The following is a 16,007-nucleotide window of genomic DNA, read 5'->3' as shown; positions in this document are numbered from 1 at the left end:
TGCACTCTCATCTCTGCACTTGAAGGTAGTGATGTCTCTTGCATCTTATTGAGCGGAAAGATTGAATAACGATGTGCTTCTGTGGGGCTCTTCCCAACTCCACGTTTGGTGAATCCCTGAAATCAGCCATGACGAGACCACTTACAGCCACAGAAACTGGCAAATGCTGTTTTGTAAATCAGGGCTGAGGGCTTCCCAGGTGGCTCAGTGTAAAGAATCTGCCTTACAGTGCAGGAGACGCGGGTTCAATCCCCGGGTTAGGAAGATCCCCTGGAGAAGGAAATGGCAACCCACTCCAGTATTCTCGCCCGGAAAATCCCATGGACAGAAGAGTCTGGCAGGCTACAGTCTAAGGGGTCACAAAAGAGTCAAACACGACTGAGCAACTAAACAACAACAGATCAGGGCTATCCGTTCCATAGAGTCAATCATCAAACATGTACTAGCATCCTACTAGTTGTAAACTGACTTAATGAAAGGTTAATGCACGCTTCTCAGGTTTGTCGCCTGTAGCTCCACACAGGCACTCTCTGCACTAAGCTTGGCTGAACTTGCTTTTCTTATTTCTGAGCTTTCCCCTTTGCCTGGAATGCGCTTTCCTCTCTTCTTCACCTAGTAGATGCCTTCTCATCCACTGAACCCTGGTTCCAGTGCTGCTCTCTGGGAATTGTCTCCTGATTCCCTGTATTAGTTTCCTAGGGCTGTTGTAACAAAATACTGCAGACTTGGTGACTTACACAACAGAACTGGTTTACTCACAGTTCTCGAGGCTAGGGCAGGATTCCCTGGTAGCTCAGTTGGTAAAGAATGTGTCTCCAATGCAGGAGACTCTGGTTCGATTCCTGGGTGCAGGAGATCTGCTGGAGAAGGGATGGACTAGGAGTCAGATCGGGATGTTGGTGTGAGGCTGGTTTCTTCTTCTTTTGATTAATTAATTAATTAGACTGCACTGGTCTTGTTGCGCTCAGATTCTCTAGGTGTGGTCCATGGGACCTTGGTTCCCAGACCAGGGATCAAACCTGCCTCTCTACCCTGGGAGGCGGATTCTTAACCACTGGACCACCAGGGAAGCACCAGAGTTAGTTTCTTCCACGGCTTCTCTCCTGGGCTTCCAGATGGCTGCCTTCTTGCTGTGTCCTCATGTGCTCTTTATTCTGTGTGAGCATCCCTGGTCTCTTTGTGTGTCCAAATTTCCTCTTCTCATGAGGACACCAGTCATGTTGAATTAGAGCCCATCCTAGCAGTCTCATTTTTTATTAATCACCTTTTAAAGGCCCTGTCTCCAAATACATGCTAAGTGAGGCTTCAACATGTGAGTTTGGGGGAACATAATTCAGCTCATGACACTCCCTCAGGCTTCACTTTTTATTTTAAAGGTTCCCTTCAAACTTTGTGGATGCTTCTACTACAGAAATTTCCAAATTATCTTTTAGTATCACTCTGCAAAGGGTCTATAGATTTCCTTAGAGACTCTGTCCTACTCATCTTTATATATTCTAATACATGACATCACAGATACATAGTGAACATTTAAAAAAAGTAATTGAATAGACATATAAAACAAAATTACAGTTACCAAAGGGGAAGGGGGCGTGGATGGATAAATTAGGAGTTTGGGATTAAAAATATACACACTACTATATATTAAATAACCAAGAACCTGCTATATATAGAACAGAGAACTCTACTCAGTATCTTGTGATAACCTATAATGGAAGAGAATGTAAAAAAAAAGAAAAAAAACAATAGAAAGAAAGGGAGACTAAATGAAGTTCTGCTCTGATAAAAGAAATATATTTTTATTTTTAAATATAAGAACAATTCTTTTGATTATATAGGTATCAAAAAATTCAGAAAATACGGGGACTTTCCTAGTGGTCCAGTGGGTAAGAATCCACCTTCCAATGCAGAGGACGCAGATTTGATCCCTGGTCGGGGAACTAAGATCCCACGTGCTGAAGGCAACTAAGCCAGCATGCCACAACTAGAGAAGCCCCTGCATGCTGCAACAAAGCCCTAGCACAGCCAAAAGAAAAAAAAAAAAACAAACCCAAAATATAGAAAAAGGTCAAGAATAATGTTTGATTATCCTGTACTTGTTATCTACAGATAATGTCTGTTCAGCAGGTTTGCTTTTTTTCTTCCTGTTCTTTAGTATCTATTCTCTCCTTTTTCTAAGTATCAGTTGTTAGCTGGGTAAATAAAAGCGCAGAATAAATATCCCATTTCTCAGGATTCCTTGTCCCCGGTGACTGGTCAAGAGAGAGTAGGTGTGCTATGTGAGAACTCCTGAATCTGCCCCAAGGGACTGTGGGTGTGCCCTTTGTCCCTCTGTCAGCCGCTGTCCCCCACGGCCTCCTGCCGCCTAGGAAGCTGAGACTGCCTTCTTCCTCGTCTCTTTTGAGTATGGTTGCTTTACGATGGTGTGCTGGTTTCTGCAGTACAACGTGAGTCAGCTGCACGCACGCGTACATGCCCTCCCTCGTGAACCTCCCTCCCACCCTTCATCCCACCTCCAGGTCACTGGAGAACTGAGCTGAGATTCCTGTTGCACAGCAGCTTCCTGCTAACTACTTTACACGTGGTAGTGTGCCTGTGTCCACGCCAGTCTCCCAGTCCATCCCACCCCTCTTCCTGCTGTGTCCGCACGTCCATTCTCTGCATCTGCATCTCTAATCCTGCTCTACGAATAGGTTCATCTGTACAATTTTTCTAGATTCCTCATATATGCCTTAATAATACAGTATTTCTCTTTCTGTCTTCACACTGTGTGACTGACTCTAGGTCCATCCACATCTCTACAAATGGCCCAATTTCCTCCCTTTTTATGGCTGAGTAATATTCCATTGTATGTATGTACCAATCTCCTCTATCCACTTATCTGTCACTGGACATTTGCCTTCTTGAACTTTGAGGCCAAAATCCACTGTGGCCCACTGTGGAGAGAGCTGACATTCTTGACGGCTTTATGGAGCATCCCAACACTCCAGGCTTTGTTTATGAGAGAAAAGTAAACATGTCTGCTTATAGCCATCATTTACTTTTCTTAAATTTCTATAGTCTGCAGATGAAACATGTAGTTCTGCAACCTTTGCTTGGTGGTTCCTAAAAAAGGGAAACGTAGAATTACCATTTGGCCCATCAATTCCACTTCTTGGGATATGCCTAAAAGAACCGAAAACAGGTATTTAAGTATTCATAGTGCCAGTATTCAAAACAGCCGTAACATGGAAACTAATCAAATGCCCATCAGTTAGACAAACGGATACACAAAATGTGCTCTATCCGTACAATGAAATATTACTCAGCCATAAAAAGGAATGAAGTACTGATGCAGGTTACAACACAGATGAACCTTAAAAACATTGTGCTGAGTGAAAGAGGCCAGTCACAAAAGGTATTGACGCTTCCATTTAAGTGAAATTGCCCGAGACTGGGGGTAGGTGTGAATCTAGGTGTCTGTTTAATGGCTATGAGGTTTCTTTTTGAGGTGGTGAAAATATTTTGGAACTAGGTAGATGGTTGTAAACATTGTGAATGTACAAAATGCCACTGTATACTTTATATTTTATTTTTAAAATATTTATTTATTTATTTGGCTGTGTTGGGTCTTAATTGTGTCACAGGGGACTTTTGTTGAGGACTCTCTAGTTGCGGTGGTGGGCTCTGTAGTTGGGGCACACAGGCTTAGTTGCTTTGTACCATGTGAATCTTAGTTCCCCAATCAGGGATTGAAACTGCGTTCCCTGCCTGCAAGGCAGATTCTTAACCACTGGACCACCAGGGAAGTCCCCTAAATGTCTCTGTCTACTTTAAAATAGTAAATGTGGTGTCATCTACATTTTAATACTCTCTCCCCTCCGTCCATCAAGACAGCCTAGAATCTGCAACAGTCAGGCTTTGACTAATAAAATGTGGCAGAAGCAATGTCCTGTGACTTCTTTGCATGTGCAAGAATGGAGTCCTGAGTCCTCCGCAGTGTGAAGACCTGGGGGAGAGCTGCCAGCTGCCCCAGTGAGGCCTCCGCCCCAGGAGGAAGGCTGGGTCCCCTCACCAGCCACAGCTGCCACCTGTCCTCCTGCAGCTGCCTTGGAGAGCCCAGGTGACAGGGACAGTCAGGCTGGGAACTGCAAGAAATAATAAGTCATTGTTGTCTGAAGCCATTTAGTTTGAGGGGGCTCATCATGCAGAAACAGTAACTTACATCCAGATATGCTGCTGGGCACATTTACTATAATTTACTCAACTCATCTCTTGCTGAGGGGCATCTAATTGCATCCAACTTTGTAATAATTCTAAACAACTCTACCCCAGACTTTTTAAAATAAACAATCTTCTGTACTTATCTAATTTTTTCCTAATATTCTCAGCAGCAGCATAAATGCATTTAATGGAAACATTAGGGGAAAAACCCAAAAACATAAAACGGTATTCCAAGCATATTCCTAACTCAGAAGTTCTTAACTCATTTAAGAAGCCAAAGCAATCACAATGACTTCAGGCGATTTCAAGTGTGGAAGTCAAGGCCGTGCCAGGTTATTAGACTTTGTATGGAATTGGCTCTGGGATGTGCTTAGTCGTTCAGTCACGTCTGACTCTTTGTAACCCCATGGACTGTAGCCCCGCCAGGCTCCTCTGTCCATGGGATTTTCCAGGCAAGAATACTGGAGTGGGGTTCCATTTCCTTCTCCAGGGCATCTTCTTGACCCTGGGATCAAACCTGTGTCTCTTGCATCTCCTGCATTGGCAGGTAGATTCTTCACCATTAGTACCACTTGGGAAAACCAGCCCTGGGATGCAGCCCATGAATTATAACCCCACATTTCTCACTTGTAGGTCAGCCATAGGCTGTTTTTGTACTTTTTTGCCTTAGGATTTGGGGACTCCTGTGTATATTAATAATTTGATATAAAATATATTACAAAACGCATGAATCCATGTAATGTACACTGATTCCTCCATGAAGATTCACAGTAATGAACCTTTCAGTATTTGTTTATTCCTCTGAGTGTACACAAAGATTCTAGGGTCCAGGCACCAGCCCTTCCTGTTCTCATCCAGGAAACACCTTTTCATGTTCTTATTGTCAGTGTGCCATTAGTGGTTCATTTCTTATTTCTCATGATGAGAAAAGGAGAGGGAAATGTCTTCATAGTGTCACAGCTCTTCAGAACCTGGTTATTTAAAAATAATATAGAAGTTCTGACCTCTGCAGTGTCTTCGGGTCATTTATTTAATGCTGTTGCATCATCAGTTCAGTTCAGTCACTCAGTCATGTCCAACCGTTAGTGACCCCATGGACTGCAGCACACTAGGCTTCCCTGTCCATCACCAGCTCCCAGAGCCTACTCAAACTTGTGTCTATCGCGTCGGTGATGCCATCTCATTCTCTGTCTTCCCCTTCTCCTCCCGCCTTCAATCTTTCCCAGCATCAGGGTCTTTTCCAATGAATTGGTTCTTTACATCAGGTGGCCAGAGTATTGGAGTTTCAGCTTCAGCATCAGTCCTTCCAATGAATATTCAGGACTGATTTCCTTTAGGATTTACTGGTTGGATCTCCTTGCAGTCCAAAGGACTCTTAAGAGTCTTCTCCAACACCATAGTTCAAAAGCATCAATTCTTTGGTGCTCAGCTTTCTTTATAGTCCAACTCTCACACCCATATGTGACTACTGGAAAAACCATAGCTTTGACTAGCCAGACCTTTGTTGGTAAAGTAATGTCTCTGCTTTTTAATAAGCTGTCTAGGTTGGTCATAACTTTTCTTCCAAGGAGTAAGCGTCTTTTAATTTCATGGCTGTTGCATCATCATTTATGATATTATGTCATACACCCTGTGCCTGTGAAACTGGCTGCCAGTGACACTCTCAAAGGTTGTAACAGTGCTTTGTGGATGGTGGCCACAAATGCAAGTCCAACCCTGAGTATGCAGGAAAATTCAGATACTAATTCATCTTCGGGTCATGTTACATTAACCACTGAGAATTTTTAGCAGAACCATTTAGCCACATATCTTCCTTTTACATCTTCTCTTGAACCCTTCAGGCTGCAATCAAGTTATTCTGAGCACAAGGTCGATTTCAATGTTGACCGCACTTTGCTGTCCACACACCAATGGGGAAGCCAAGCGAGAGGACCATGCGTACAGTGGGTCCCACTTTCTTGAGAAATGCCTGTCTCCATGTCACATCTAGTTGAGATTAAGTCCACCCACAGGAATAAAACGACACCATACTGACTGAAGGCAAGTAAGGACGTTGATGTCAAGGTCAGATCGACGCTGCAGGACAACTGTCTAGAAAACTGAGGAGGAGACGGGTGCAGTTAACCCAGGAGGATGGCCTGACGTGAGGAGCAGGTCCCATGGAAGAAGTATAATGACCATCCTGCGCACGAGGCATGGGAAACACACAGGGCAAACATATCTGCCAGCTCCCCACCACCACTCACTGCCCGATGATGCTGTAGGCTCAGGCAGTAACACTGCAAGTTGGAACACATGGGTGGGACCTGACACAGGAGTCTACACACAGGCTAAGCCCAATATCACTGGGAGACTGCTGGGCAAAGAGTACCGCAGTCCTCCTGTGCCCAAGGGGAGTGAAAGTCACATAGAATCAGCCTGTCAGCATCATCTTGGTGGCCCAGTTGCTCACAATCCTGTGAAAACCACACTGCGTGGATCAGCAGGAAAATCTAGGTGGCTGTCTTCCCAGGACTGAGGTCCAGCTATTAGCGCCATGAAGACCCCCATAAACGCCAGCTCTGGACGTTTGGATGACGCCGCGTGCACAGTAGAGGGTTACTGAGTACCCCAAAGGGGAAAGGCAGAGACTGAAGACACAGAGGACCTGATCGGGGCCCAGGGTGACCTCTCTGAATGGCACTGCTGGCCCCAGCCAATCCAAGGCGCCAAATGGGACTTGGACCATTTTGAGAAAGGCACCCCCAAGCACAGGACCCCAGTTCCCTCAATCTAAGGGCATCATCTCTCCTAATGTACTGGCGAGTGGCAGAAAACAAAATCCACTTTGAAGAATTTAAGCAAGAGGAGATTATGAAACAGTATGACAGAGCTTGCCATATCGTTGGAAAGGCTGAAGGAATGAGCTTTAGGTTAAGCTTCCAGAAACAGTTCTTAGAGCACAGGGCAGGCCCGGCTGGTAAGAGGCTGCTTCAATTACCAACTTAAGAACTCGGCCGGGGCAGCCTAGGAGTGGTGTCCCCGTAGCTGACTAGGAAAGTATACTTTCAGCCCCCAGTTCTGCTACCAGTACTGACTCTCTGAACCTCCCCTTTGTCCCCACGTAGTTTATGCCCCAGGGTAAACCTTAAGTGGGTACGTCTAATTGGTAGGACTGAAATCACATCTCTGGCGCAAAGGATGCGTGAAGATTCCACATGGGTTGGAGGGATTCCCAATGTGGGATTCCCACTCTCAGCATGTGGGTAGGCCCTTTGGGAGATCCTGGGCAGCCCTGAAGGATGGATATTGATGCATCAAGATGACTAACTTGGGGTTATTCTATGCATAAATATAGTTGGTTAAAATCGATGGAGAGTGAAGAATGGTTAGTTTAGGAGCATGAGAGATGAGAAGGACCTCACTAGGAGAAAATCCAACAGGTGGTTGGAAACGTGGGGCTGGGACTTCGCCGTGCTTGAGTTATGGGCTTGGGAATCATTTATGAAGAGATGGAAGCTGAAGTACTGAGACTTAATGGCAACGATGTGAAAGCAGAGAAAAGAATGTGGGCTTAGGGTTGACTGTTGGAGAATGGAGGGAGGAGGGGAGCCTTTAAAAGCGACAGAGAATGAGGCCAAAAAGACGGGAGGACCAGACAGATGCAGCGCTTTAAAGCTAGGCTGCTGCTGCTAAGTCACTTCAGTCGTGTCCGACTCTGCGACCCCATAGACGGCAGCCCACCAGGCTCCGCCATCCCTGGGATTCTCAAGGCAAGAACACTGGAGGAGTAGGTTGCCTCTTGGACTAGCTATATAATTTTGGGAGTTCAGTGCAAAATGGAAAAGGAGGGCCCCTGACTCAAAACTCATTAGGATTTAAGACAATACAACTGAGTATCAAGCCAAACCTGGGGCCTCTTCTGAGCTTCGGGTCCTGTGCAATTAACTACTGCTGCATCCCCGTGAAGCTGGCCCCAAAGCTGAGAAGTGAGAGTTCCAAAAGAGGGTGGGTGTCCAGGAGGATGGAATTTGAAAATAGGTTGCTGAATATGATTATTTCAAGGTCACAGTGATCTTCAAGAAAACAGGGTGGGGGAAAATTTCAGTCATAAGTTACTGAAGACTAAAGTGCCTAGAGATGACATGCAGACAGTGAAAAGTCAGGGGTTTGAAGAAAGATTGCCCAGTTCAGGAAGTAATTGGTTTCAGAAATAGCCGTTTTCAAATGGAAGAGACATGATCACATTTGTTGGCTTGGAAAATGTGAGCAGGAAGGATTGAAGATGCAGGAAGCAGGGAGTAAGTGGAGACATAAGGTTTGGAAGTGGGAGATGTTGTGATTAACAACAGAGTTGGAAATACAGTAAGCTTTGGAAAGTCAGTCTGGGAGCCACTCTGATCTAAGAGACAGTGTGAAGATACAAAGAAATCAAAAAGAATATATTTCTCTCCACTCCCCCTGGGCAGAATATATCATCATGGAGGGTTTCATGGATATTTATACCATTTATTTATCACATCCACTAGCACCAGGACATATCACTTTAACTGGAAATAGATTCATTTATGAATGCAACTCTCTGTGTGGGATATCAATTTAGAAAGCATTGCTGTAGTGTGAAGTGATGGGGATTTAGCTGGCATTGGCTGTCCATTGAGAGCTCTCTGATGAGGTAAATTACACCTTAGCTGTAACCCATCTTGTTTAGAAAAATGACTGCTAGCAAATCATTTTTTTTGAGTGTCTTATCTGTGCTTCATTTCTGTGTTGGTACTTGCTTAATTCTACTACAATGTGAAACATTTCAGGTATTTTTTCCCTCCAAATTTAATTCTTTCTAAAGAAATCTTTCACAATTGTTTTAAGTTTCACATGAAAAACAACAAAAAACAAAACAAAACTCCCTTGAGGATTTTGAATTGTTATGGGAAGTGAACAACTTGATTAAAAATTTGAAGAACACAAAGAGATTCCCTTAATTTCTGTTTGTTCAAAATGCAAAAACATGTGAATTTTTAAAGATCCAAGACTATAAGTGAACTGAAAGGAACTGCTGTTCAGTTAAGCATGAAAAACAGGATTTTAAGGTTGTGTCAGTTCTTAACTTCTAATCTGTGTGAAGAAACTCCAGAACTTTCTCTTCCTGTAACTAGTAATTAAACCATTAGTCTGACTGGAGCAATTAGAGGTGAGTATTTTATAAAAACAGAGGTAATGAAGAAGCCACTGTACACAAAGTCACATCAAGATTAGGACCTGCCAGCAGCAACACAACATGACAACAAAAGAACACAATCCAAAATCACAAGGAAATCACAACTCATTTCAACTGAGAACAAACACGTGCTGGAAATAAACACAGAAGATTAGAGTTTTTATTCACATACATGCTCCCAGGAAAGTCCCCCTCTATATACATGTACATTTCTGTCCCTTATGGATTAATATCTGCAGCTAAAGAAGAGAATGTTACTTGAGCTTTTTTCTTGCTTTATTTCGCAAATGTAACATTCCATGAGCATGTTTGAGAAATAAGTAGGATAATTAAGAAGGAACTTGGCCTCAGAGAATGTGTCCATTCTGGTATTAACATTCTGGAGTCTCCCTCTGTCACTTCTCAGGGGACAGGGTTTGATGTTTTAGTCCAAACAGCTTTGACCATTGGGTCACAGGGCTCCTTGAAAGGAAGTACTTAACTTTTCAACAGTGGTAACAAGAATGGATATTCTTAGAAATCTGCTGATTTAAAGTGCTTCCCCTTCTCACTCCAATTTTGTCAAAGCCCTTGTAAACTTAACATATTTTTTGTTTTAAAACAACTGATTCCACCCCAAATACTGGAAAGTTTGGTATCTTGTTTGAAAGTGAAAGTTGCTCAGTTGTGTCCAATTCTTTGCGACCCTATGGACTATACAGTACATGGAATTCTCTAGGTCAGAATACCAGAGTGGGTAGCCTTTCCCTTCCCCAGGAGATCTTCCCAACCCAGGTCTTCCACATTGCAGGCAGATTCTTTACCAGCTGAGCCACAAGGGAAGCCCAAGAATACTAGAATGAGTAGCTTATCCCTCCTCTAGGGGATCTTCCCGACCCAGGAATCGAACCAGGGTCTACTGCATTGTAGGTGGGTTCTTTACCAACTGAGCTACCAGGGAAGCCCTTAGAAGCCCTTGGTATCTTGTTTAGAATGCTTAAAATAACATGTGTTTTGCTGTCTGTTCAGTAAATAGGAGCTTACTGCTACAGTTTATCTTTACAGTTTTTTGAGATTGTGCACTTATATGGAAAATCTGATGAATACTGACAACCCAAAGCAATGATCCTCAAACTCAGAACTGTCTATTTGAGTGATTACTAAAATGAAGATTCTTAGGCACCCAGGCCACCCTGAGATACAGTTGTAATATTTTTGGTTTGTTTTTTCTTTTAAGCAATTGTCCTAGGGGATTTTGATAAAGTTGTATAAACTTTTTAAAGAAATGTAAATCAGTAAAGGGTTTCCAGGTGGTTCAGTGGTAAAGATTCCACCTACCAACACAGGAGATGAGGGTTTGATCCCTGGGTGGGGAAGATCCTCTAAAGAAGAAAATGACAACCCACTCCAGTTTTCTTGCCTGGGAAATCCCATGGACAAGAGGAGCCTGATGGGCTACAGTTCATGGGATTGCAAACAGTAGGACATGACAAAGCGACTATACCACCACCACTACTTCAGTAAAATTTAACCCTTATGTATTGGATGTCGCTCAAAATTATTTCAGGAGGCAAGTTGGGGGTATGTAATTATTAACCACATCTTCTTAATCAATAGGGAAGTGACTTAAAAGTTAATAGGCTATTTTTTTGAGCAGTTCTAACTTAACAGAAACATTGAGGGCGAAGTGTCCCTATTTTTGTTTCCTCTATTATGAACATGTCGTATTAGCATGCTATGTTTGTTACAACTGATGAGCCAGTATTGGAAAGTGACTTTGAAATGACCATGGCCAAGGCTGCCAGTAGGCTGGGCTGCGTCTGGGAACCAAGCCATATCCACACCTTCGCTTGAACAAGCTGCCTGGTACTTTCTCTTGAAAGATGTTCTATACAGATTAACACCATAATGGCTCTAACTGCTCTGTGCCAGTATCTGAACACAGGTGGCAGCAGGATTCATTTGACTAAGCCCTGTGATTGGTGCCTGGGATGGCTGGTATTTATCTTGGCTCCATCTTAACTTTCTGTGCAACCTGGGACACAATCGTTAATGGCTTACATGTGTCAGCCTGTGGAACAGGGCAATCACAGAGCACAATATCAAGTATTAGTTTATACCTTGACTCTTGCTAAAGGGAATGGGTACAATGATATTAATGCTGAAGAACTTCTCTGACAGAGGTTACAAACAGGCTTGAGTTTTCACACAAGGATGACATTCATTCATTCTCCGAAACAGTCTGAGGATATTTGAAAGCAAGGCGCTTCTATTTTCTCAACTGAAGATGGGAAGGACACCAATCAAAAAAAAAAAAAAAAAAACAACCCTTATAGAATATAGTTTTACTTCAGTATGATACAGTTTCCTCAGTAGTCTTAGGATAAGCCACACCTGGTCGTTAGGTGGAGCTGGCAGTGGCATGAGTGGCTGGACACCTCTGGGCAGGCTTCCCAGGAAAGATGTCTTTCTGACTTTAGTTTTAAAGGATGAGCAGTTGCCAAATCCCCTAGAGAGAGTTTCTCAAACCACCTGTGGTTAAGAACCAGTCGTTTTTGTTCCCAATCTGCCAGGTACCAATACGAAACCCCTGCTGTGCCAGGTATGACTCACCAGGAGTCTGACAACACCCAAACTGGTTTATTCTCGGTTCAAAGAGTCCACCAATCACGTGCTTCTATGTCGTGGTGTATTTTTACGTTGCTACAAAAGTTTTTAAACCTTTGCTCTCATTTTCTCTGTTACAGACAGGTTCCAGTTTGCAGAACAGCACAAGGCAGCTGAAACTTGATGGAAAGGCAAGATTATCAGCGCTCACCCTAATCAAGTCCAATCTGCATTTTAACCAGATTCCCAGGTGCTTCCTGTGTACGCTAAAGTTCGAGGAGTTGCCCCCGAGAACCCAGGACTCGGTATGGGGGTGGGAGGGTTTGAGCCTTCATCCGCTTCCATTTGGCTATCTGCTTCCTTTGGGTCCGGGGAAAGGGTTACATTTTTTTAAGATGTAACTGGCCACGTCCTCTTCCAGTTTACAAAACTGAATTTTCCCGCCGCGACGAAAACTTCTTGTAACCTGAGTGCAGGAGAGAAACTCCACACGGGTAGGCGGCTTCCAGAAATTCTGATCAGCCTCCGTTCTCTGCTTTGATCTGGCCCAACAGCCGGGGCAGCTCCTCGGCTCGCGCTTCCGTCGCCGGGGTCGCTCATCTGCCGAGCTGCATTAATGAGATCCACGTTGAGCCGGTTCCAGGGTCTGCTAAAGATCAAAGGCGCACACACACACACCAATCCCCGAACTCCTCCTCCTCCTCCTCGGCGACTATTAGGTCTCTATCACCGGAGGGGAGTGAACTTCCCCTGCTCTCCCCCTGGTGGGGCGGGGAGGAGGCGGGGAGGTAGTCCGCGAGCCGCCCGGGCCCCGCCCGCCTCCGAGCCTCCGAGCCCGCGGCGGCCCGTGGCGCGGAGTGGGCGGGGCCTGGGCGAAGTTGGGGGCGGGTCACGCCGGCCGGGCGAGGCCTAACCTGGCGGAAGCGCGGGGAGGGGCGGGTAGGGGGCGGGGCTCCCGGAGGAGCGGGGCGTGGCCAACGAGCTTCGGGTGGGCCGGCGGCGTGGGCGGGGCTCGGCTGTGGGCGGGGCGAGACGAGCGAGTGGGCGGGCCCGGGCGAGAGGGCGGGGCGGGCCGTGTGCCCCTGTCCGCGAGTCTCGGTGTGACCGTGAGCCGGTGAGCCCCGGGCGCCCGAATCCTCGCCGCCGCGGCGCTCGAGCTGGGAGAGCCACCACCGGGGCTCGCTCTGTGGCCGCTGTTCCCCTGCCCGCCCCGAGCGCCTCGGGCCGGAGCGCAGAGGCAGTGGGGCGCGCTCCCCAGCCGCCCTCCCCCAGCCCCGGGGAAGAATGTGCCACCAGCTGTTCTCCGCTCGCAAGCGCTGCGCCCAGGAGTGAGGAACTTGGAGCCCGAGGAGACAAAGGCTGCAGTCGGGACGGGTGCGTTAAGAGGCTGGGGTTTGGGCAAACAAAAGGTGCGAAAGCCGAGAAGGGGGAGACGGAGATGGCAGCGGGGCCCCGCGGGCTCGAGTTTCTGGGAGTCGCGCCGTGACACGCATGGTTCCCCCGGACCTTGGGCTGCACTGACTTCCGCGAGAGCTGGGAGCCGGACTCGGGCAAGCTGGGGAGCGCACGGGGAACAATGGACAACTTCTTCCCCGAGGTGAGTGAGCTCGCGGCCGGGAGGGCGGGCGCGGGCTCCCTTCCTGCCGGGGACCTGGCCTCCGGGGAGGGAAGAGATGCGCCCCCCGCGCCGCGCGCACTCTGGCTACCGCGCGCGCGCTAAGCCCGAGAGGGCGAAACTTTCGGGGAGTCGCCAGAAATCGAGCTCCCCGGGGGGGTGAGTCTCACGGCTGAGTAAGCCGGGGAGGGTTTTTATTTTGTCCCGCGCTCTCCTTTGGCTCCGGGATGCCGCGAAGGTGAGCGTCCTGGCGCAGGGGCGGCTGGCTCACCGGCTGTCCCGCGGCGCCCGGGCCGAGGTGAGCCGGCGGACGAGGGGCCCTGACGGGAGGGCTGCCCGGCCCGCTGCCGGGGTGCGGGAAACCCCATGAAAAGGCTCATTGGGGACGTGAAGGTCTGGTCTGATATTTCCTTTGCAAAACGTGCCGGCTTCCTGTGAGAGGGGCGCAAACACTTCCAGAGGAGACGCTTAATGAAGTGAGGGAAGGGGGCGGCGAGCGTTCAGTCCTTGACTGAGTTCCTCGCCCGTCGGACCTTTGGAGTTTAGGTTGCAATGCTCCCCAAGAAGGGCTCCTTCAGGCTTTGAGGTCATTCCAGAGCGTGAGATCAAAAGATCACGTTTGTGCTGACTGTCCTTGGCAGATTTTGAATTCGAATGTAAAGAAAATCGTTTAGGGCGCACTTTGGTTATTTTGAGAGATGGAACTGATGTTCCTTTTAGGGTCATTGAGGGCGGGACACCACGGTTACTTGAAACCCTTGACTTGAGAACCTTTTTTTTTTTTTTTTTTAACCCTGGGATCGAGCGTTACTGTGGTTTCTTGGCTCCCTTTCCTTTCTTGGTTGTGTTTATTTAACAAATTCTATTTAAGTTTGAGGTTTGAAGTGGCTCAAAGTAAACTTAGTTAGCTTAAGGAGTCTGATGTGACTTTCGTGGAAAGCCAGGGGATGTTTTGTAAACTCAGGACAGTTTTGGAATCTTCCAGCAATTTAGATTGGTGAGGGTTTGCTTTTTTGTTGGCTATCTGGCTTTATCAGAATTAATTGGATTTATTATTTCAAGTCATTGTACTTTCCAGGTGCCCACTTACCGTAATATAAATAGTCTATAATGGCCAAAGTGGTATATTCTTGTGTAATAGTAAATCCATTTTTTTCCAAAAAGGGTCTTCTCACGTGTGATGCCTACATTCATGATGAAAAGTGAATTGGAAAGTAACTAATCATTAATGCATATTTCTACTTTTTTTTTAAAAATGAGTACTGTAACTCTGAGACCAGCGTTTCCTAATCCATAGACCTTTGTTTTCATGCCTGTAAGAAGGCACCAGAACCTTCTGCAGGAGTTGCAGGTTAAACAGTGATGAATGGCCGGCGGGCTATGTTTAATTGCTTTCATCTGTAAGAAAACCTGAGGTTCTGCCTGCGGGACACTAATTCTTAACTTTTTTTTGGTGGCAGGAAGGAGGCCCTTATTTTGCTTTTGTGTTGTGAGTCTCTTAGGAAATTTGATGAGACACAGAATTTGTGTTCGATTTGTTTGGGTCCGGGTCCCCATGAAGCCTGTCTGTGGACCGCGGGGGAGGCTAGTGACCTCCCCTTTAGAAGAACTCTGCCCCCTAGTGCACGTGGGGGAGAACTGCAGGATAACGTGAAACAGCTGCAGCCTCCTGCCCTGGTATCCTACCCTTGGACTTGAAATAACTTTCTCCTTACACTATACTTTTGTCTGGTGTAAAACCTGGTTGTTGGATTTTATACCCATGAGTAACAATATTGAAGTTGGCCTTCAGTGATCAACTTCTCCATTCCCTGCCTGTCCTAGATGAAAAATCTTAACCCAAAGGTTGACCCTTGCCCAAGGTTGAAGAGTTTGTTACAGAGCCCACAGCCTTTATCCTCTGTTGCTGGTGACTTTAGTACTGGGGGAAATTTTTATGGGCTTCAAGTTATACTTTTACTCTTGTGATGTATTTGTATTGCAATGTTAATTTCTAATCAGAAATTTCTGATTGATTTCTAGTCAATATTCATTTCTAATCAGAGTTCCTCCCCTAACCATAGCTACTTTGGATGGGAAGTCAGCAGGGCCACACCGGCTATGCAGTGTTGTGTTCTTTGGAGACATACTCCTCTACTGTCTCTCTTAAGTATCTTATAACAGAGCACCTTTTTGTTAAATTGTCCAGCGAAGAACATGTCGTAATGTCCAGTTAGAGCAGGAACAGTAAGTGTGGAAGTGATATATTTCCAAGGACAGCAGGTTTGTAGGGCCTCTTGTATTGCCAAGTGATGTCCTGTTCTTTGGTACCTTGGTGATTTAGGCATAATGACTTGTTGCTTGTCATACAGCAGTTTGAAGCTAATGTTAACAATTGGAAAAAAAATTATGCTGCACGTATTAGCT

At 46.0% G+C, this 16,007-nt stretch overlaps 1 protein-coding gene across 1 annotated transcript in view; it reads left to right on the top strand.

Annotated features, from left to right (window-relative positions):
• The first annotated feature begins 13,041 nt into the window (after positions 1-13,041).
• MYO10 (myosin X) overlaps positions 13,042-16,007 on the top strand; it is a 256,624-nt gene continuing 253,658 nt past the window's right edge. The window contains exon 1 of the mRNA XM_055422243.2: positions 13,042-13,583. Within this exon, the coding sequence (XP_055278218.2) occupies positions 13,563-13,583 (21 nt within the window). The 5' untranslated portion in view covers positions 13,042-13,562. The remainder of the gene's footprint in view (positions 13,584-16,007) is intronic.

Source organism: Moschus berezovskii, chromosome 18 (assembly GCF_049115385.1).
Source record: "Moschus berezovskii isolate FMDL1 chromosome 18, NW_MosBer_1.0, whole genome shotgun sequence".
NCBI classification, from domain to species: Eukaryota; Metazoa; Chordata; class Mammalia; order Artiodactyla; family Moschidae; genus Moschus; species Moschus berezovskii.
The sequence above is the reverse complement of the archived record's forward strand: the minus strand, read 5'-3'. Positions and strand labels throughout refer to the sequence as shown.